Source organism: Diaporthe citri, assembly GCF_014595645.1.
Source record: "Diaporthe citri strain NFHF-8-4 chromosome Unknown scaffold_11, whole genome shotgun sequence".
NCBI classification, from domain to species: Eukaryota; Fungi; Ascomycota; class Sordariomycetes; order Diaporthales; family Diaporthaceae; genus Diaporthe; species Diaporthe citri.
Window position 1 is genome coordinate 66404 of NW_025064856.1, and position 6136 is coordinate 72539.

At 35.7% G+C, this 6136-nt stretch overlaps 2 protein-coding genes across 2 annotated transcripts; both read left to right on the forward strand.

Moving 5' to 3' along the window:
- Positions 1–8: 8 nt before the first annotated feature.
- On the forward strand, positions 9–1934 carry INS49_003808 (uncharacterized protein; the record flags this gene model as incomplete). Its single annotated transcript, XM_043164598.1, has 5 exons — positions 9–35; positions 91–402; positions 468–684; positions 778–1193; positions 1272–1934. The coding sequence occupies 5 exons, from the start codon at positions 9–11 to the stop codon at positions 1932–1934; spliced, it is 1635 nt and encodes a 544-aa protein (XP_043018248.1).
- Positions 1935–3085: 1151 nt separating this feature from the next.
- INS49_003809 (uncharacterized protein) lies at positions 3086–5511 on the forward strand (the record flags this gene model as incomplete). The annotated part of the gene is made up of 2 exons (XM_043164599.1): positions 3086–3243; positions 5508–5511. The coding sequence occupies 2 exons, from the start codon at positions 3086–3088 to the stop codon at positions 5509–5511; spliced, it is 162 nt and encodes a 53-aa protein (XP_043018249.1).
- Positions 5512–6136: the final 625 nt, after the last annotated feature.

Here is a 6136-nt window from a genome sequence, read left to right on the forward strand (position 1 = left end):
CCAACACCATGGTGTTGGCATTGCTACATTCTCGAGTGCGTCCAGATCTCATCGTCTTTCGGCATGACAGTCTAATACTGTCGTGGCTAGATTCCCTACGAGTCTACGACACTGCCTGTGCGAAAACGTCTCGTCGGTGTCTCTCCCAATATGAAGTCGACGAGTACAATGCTATGCATCCTGGCCCAAGTTTTGTTCTTGGCCCCGGTGTGTTCACCAGGAGGCATCCGCCGTCCAGTTGATACCACTTTCAGCTCCCTGGGGTCCAAGCTGTCCGAGGATGCCGACATATATTTCCCGGGCTCGGACGGCTTCGGAAACGGCACGGGCACTTGGGCAGCCAAGAAGCCCCAGCTGGACGCCTTGGTCAGGGTGGCGGCGGAGGAGGACGTTCAGATCACGGTATTTGAGAATGCCTCCTCCATCATGGCTCAAGAGCACTGACCAGGACACGCCGTGCAAACAAGATCCGGTTCGCCAACGCGTTGAACAGGCCGTTCCTTGCCATCACAGGCGGCCACGGCGAGACGTGGAATCTCGGCAACGTCAGGAACGGAATCGGTATCTCGATGCGAGGCATGGCGTACGTCCACGTCGCCGACGACGGTAGGAGCGCGACAATCGGCGGTGGGACCCAGTCGGGCGAGGTGATCGCGGCACTATGGTCCAGGGGAAAGCAAGCCGGTATGATACGATACCGTCATCTTTCTGTCTCTGACTATCTATCTATATCCTTATATCAGCCACTTACTGATCGATGTGGGTACACTCCCTTAGTCGCCACAGCGTGTGACTGCGCCGGGATTATCTCTCCCATGCTCGGTGGGGGCCACGGTTGGCTTCAGGGGCAGCATGGCCTGTTGACTGACAACATCCTCTCGGCGCGTGTCGTGCTCGCCGACGGGACCGCCGTGACTGCTTCCCCAACGGTGAACAGTGACCTCTTCTGGGCACTCCGGGGTGCCGGCCACAATTTTGGAATCGTGACCTCGGTGGAATACCGTATCTTTGACGTCGAGCCGGGACAGGGCCGGCTGTGGGCATACGAGGAGTACGTCTTCAAGCAGGATAAGCTGGAGGCGTTGTTCGGGTGGGCGAACGGGCTGCTGCAAGGTGATACGGAGTCGCCGCGGCCAGTCGAGCTGGCACATTATGGGCACTTCGAATTCCGCCCCGACATTGACCCTGAAAATGTGAGCGCGCCTACTCTGTTCGTGTCGGCCAGAAGTGGATCATAAACAGATCATACTGACTCATTTCGAACCCAAAAGCCAATCATCGTGTTCTGGCTTATTTGGCAGGGCCGCGGGACCATTCCACCAGCGTATACAGATCGTGTTCGCGCCCTGCTTCCCGTAAGCATCAAAGCCGGCACCACGGACATCACGGGCATGAACGCCGTAGCAGGCGCAGCGTATGGCACGCCAGCTTGTGCGAAGGGGTCACTCAGCGCGATGCTGTTCGGCGTTTCACTGAAAAGATGGAGCATTGCGGGCCTGCGGGCGACGTTGGACATCTACAGCACCCTCCCGCCAGAGCTGCGCAACTCTTTCGTCCTCCTCGAGGCGTATTCGACGAGGGGAGTTGAGGCTGTCTCTGGTGACGAAACTGCGTACCCGGACCGTTTTAATCAGATCCTGGCTAGCCCGGCAATGTATTACCAGCCGGGGAACGCCAGCCTGGACGATATTGCGGCCGATTTTGGAGGGAGAATGAGGTATGCTTTGTTCAATGGTAGCGGGCAGCCTCTGCATGCATATGTGAATTACGCACACGGTGATGAAAGCCTTGGGGCGCTGTACGGCTATGAGGATTGGCGCCTGTGGAGGCTGAGCAGGCTCAAGGCTAAGTATGATCCCTTTGGAAAATTTGGGTTCTATGCACCCATCAACCCTGGAATTCCAGGAAAGCTCGGAGAAGGACCAGCCCCTTGAAGATTGTCGAGGGGAATGGACGATTGGAAGGATGGTGAAAGAGCCAGGAAATGCTGCCACGGTGAAAATCGATGGAAAGACTTGATCGGGCAATCAGGGAAGGTTGACGCCATCTGTCGATGATGAGACATTGATGTAGCTAAGATCCAGCTGGCTGCCTACATTTGTCTACTCCGAGACATTTTGGATCTGATCGTCCACGGTCTACTTGGGTGCCAAAGGAGAAGACAGGGCTGGCCGGTGAAGGCTTCGTATTTGCGAGACTTTTCCCACGTCGGGAGGTAATTTGGTTCTTGATCTATAGCCCAAGTACTTCGCTTGTCTGCTTATGCGTCTAACCACAATTCCGGTGGACTTCAACGCTGGGAAATCATAGAAGGATCGGGCCGGGGTGCTCACTTAGAGAATTGTCCCGACTCCGTCGGCGAGAGTAGATGCCACGGCCTTTATATTGTATCCCAGATCCCTGGTACTGTTGCCCATACAAGTCCGGTCGCACGTGGTAAGTGAGCATCCGGGTGGTCTTTGTCGACGTAGTTCGGATTAGCCCCCATCGTAAGGGGTCAGCCCAAGCCACAATGCGTAAGCAGCCCTAGACGCGACTCACTCGATCCTTCGTGCAAGAAAGCTGTTCGGACTGGACCCACATTTCTCGTAAAGCCCCTGCAGAAACCAGGTGTGCCACACTTTGACCATCCTGGATCTAAGCTATTTTTTCCTCCGGGGCCTGGTTCCTGGGGCAATCTCTACTCGATCCGCCTGAGAGCCAATGGAAGAAAGTGCAGGTCTGTGAGCTAAGTCGAGGATGGATCAGATCCTCAGGATTACATCCCGGACGGAGCTCGTTTCTTCGCGTTGCAGCGGAGGAACAAGTGTGCCTGTGGCTTGCTCAGCCTACTTGCCCGTCAATTCCTACTCGTCAGCATCAGACGTTGGACTTCAGCCGCAGACTTGCGAAAGTAGACATATAAATCTGTAAACATCCTTCTTTGGAAACTGCTGATGCTTTTGTACCACCAGTGCCCAAATCCGTTTAAGTAAGAAGGCAGCGGATAACACAGACCCGCTTAATTACAATCCTGCCATTCACTCGACGGACTCTGTAAGAGAATTCGATCTTTTCCTCAACACATTATTTAAACACTGCGAAAATGTCGTCGTCGCAACCTCTGTTCGCCAACTTGACGGAGCCTGAGATCGAAGAGCTCAACAGAAAGATACAAACGGGCTGCTACGCCTACACACCTCTTCTCGAGCCGAGTTATGGCTACATCCCAACTTTCGCTGGCGGCATCGTGCTGAGCATCCTGTTTGCCATTCCTTTCTTCTACCACACTTTCCGATCAATCCAACTGCGAAAAGTGTTGCACGCACATCCCTAACCCTGGTTTGCAACCACTTTTTAAAGTGCTTAAATAGCTAAATTTCTTTTATTTCTTCCTTTTATATTACTCTTAGGAAATAAATGTTTTTATAATTATATTTTTAAATTTATATAATATTTATAACCTTTTATAATTATAAGCTTAATTTATATAAAATTATTTTTTCTTTTTATAAGTTATAAATAAGCTATATAAAGTATATCTTAATTATATTTATTTTACATTATTTATTTTCTTTTAATTTTTTAAATATATATTTATATAATAATTATAAATACCTTTTTAAACCTTATTAATTAAGTAATTTATTTAAATATTTTTTTATTTAATTTCTTATATAATAATTTTATTATTAAATTAAAAAATAATAAAAATTTAAATACCTTAATATATAAAATATAACCCTTATTAAGTAATTTAATATAATCTTAAAATTAAATTCTTAATTTATATAATATATATAAAAAATTTAAAAAGCTTTATATAATAAATATTAAAAATATTTAAATAAAAATAAGCTTTTAAAAAATAAAATAATACTTATTTTATTTTATTTTTATTCTTTAATAAATTAAAAAGGGATATAATTAATATCTTTAATAATAAATTACCTTAACTTTTAATAAAGTAATTAAATTTAATAAAAAATAAAAGATTTAAAAATAAATATAAAAAATAATATTTAACTTAATTCTTTTTTTATATTTAATTTAAAAAAATAAATATAAGATATTATTTTATTTAATAAGTAATTTAAAGTATAAAAAATAACCTTATATTTTTTAAATTAAATATAATAAATACTTTTTAAATTTAATATTAATAATATTTTTAAAAAATAAAAATGTTAAAAATTAAATTATAATAATAATATTAAAATTTTATAAATTTATATTTATAAGCTTATATTTATAAATTATTTAAAATTAAAGAATTTATTAATTTAAATAATGTTTTATAAATAATTTTTAAATATTAAGAATTTATTAAATAAAATATATTAAGAAAATTAATTTATTTTTTAAAAACTTTATTTAAAAAATTAATAATATTTTTATATTATAATAAGCTTATATTAATATTTAAAAATATTATAATATTTATTATATTATAATTAAATATAATTATATTAATTTAGCTTTTATATAATTAATAATAAATAAATAAAGTATATAATTAATTTGGCTATAATGTAAAGGGTAAGTTGCAGCAAAGCTGCAGCCTTTCCTTATCTAGCTATAAGCTATTTATGGTGGTCCATATGCAGGGCACGTAACCGCCGGCTGGCAGCCGGCTGGCACCGGCTGGCAGCTGCTATTAATAAGACTAGTTTAAACCTTGCACCTTTAAATCTATGCATTGCATATGCGTACTTACTATATAAGCATGCCACGCCTATATATATTATTCTTACATTAGCAGTTTTTTATATATATATATATATATATGCTTTAAAATCATGCTTTTCCTTTAAATTATTGCTTAGCTAATTAAATTACTTAGTTAATATAAATATTTTATTTTTTAAGGGGTTATAAGGGGTTAAATGCCTTATAACCGTTATTTTAAAGGGCTAAATATAAGTATTTAAATATAAGTATTTAAATATAAATATATTTAAATATAAATATTTAAGTATAAATATTTAAATATAAATATTTAAGTATAAATATTTAAATATAAATATTTAAGTTGCTTAAATTGCTTAATTAAATTGTTTAATTATTAATACTTTAAAGCTTTAAAATATTTAAATATTATACTTTAATTAATTAAAAGTTTAAATTATAATTATTAATTTAATTATTATTATTAAAGTATTTATTAAAGTAATTATTATAAATATTATTAAAGTTATTACTTAATGTTAAGTAATTATCTTTTTTTTTAAGTTATAATTATTTTTATAAAAAATATAATAATTATTATTTTAAATAATTTCTTTTTAATTATTTCTTTATTTTCTTAATAATTCTTAATTATTATTTATTAAGGCTTATAATAATGTTAATTATATACTTAGCTTTTTTTAAAGTTATAATAATAATAATAATTATTAATATTATTAAAGTTTTAATAATTTTAATATTTTATATATATAATGTAATTAATTAAATAATATAAAAGGGTATTTTTATTAATATGCTTAATAGCCTTATAAGGAAAGAGGTTGCTAAGGAAGAGTTAGCTAAGGAAAAGGTTAATGAAAAGTAACTTATTAAGGATAAGTTAATTATAAAAAAGGTTATAATTACCTTTAAGGTTATTAAAAAGGAAGTTATAAAAAAGATTATAATTACCTTTAAGGCTATTAAGAAGAAAGCTATTAAGGAAGAGCTTATTAAAAAGGAAGCTATTAATAAGGAGGTTATTAAGGAAGAGTTAGCTAAGGAGGAATATTAAGATTATTAATATTATTAATATTATTTATTAACTTATTATAATAAGTATTAAAAATATATATCTTTAATTTATGCTTTAACTTAAATATTAAGTTATATTATTAATAAATAATATTTTTATATTATATATTTATAGCTTTTATAAATAACCTTATTATTATAATAACTTAAAGATTTATAAATATTTATAAATAATATTTAAAGGTAGTTATTTTTAAAAGATTTTAAGGAAAGTTAAATAGTTAAAGGGTAAGGGCTTTTTTATAGCTAATAATAAGTATTATTATTATTAAGGTTATTATTATTATTATTAAAGTAAATCTTAAGATAATTAATTATAAGGTAAAAAAAAAGGAAAAGAAAATATTTTTTTATTATATTTATAAATTAATAATTAGTTTTTAAATTATTTATT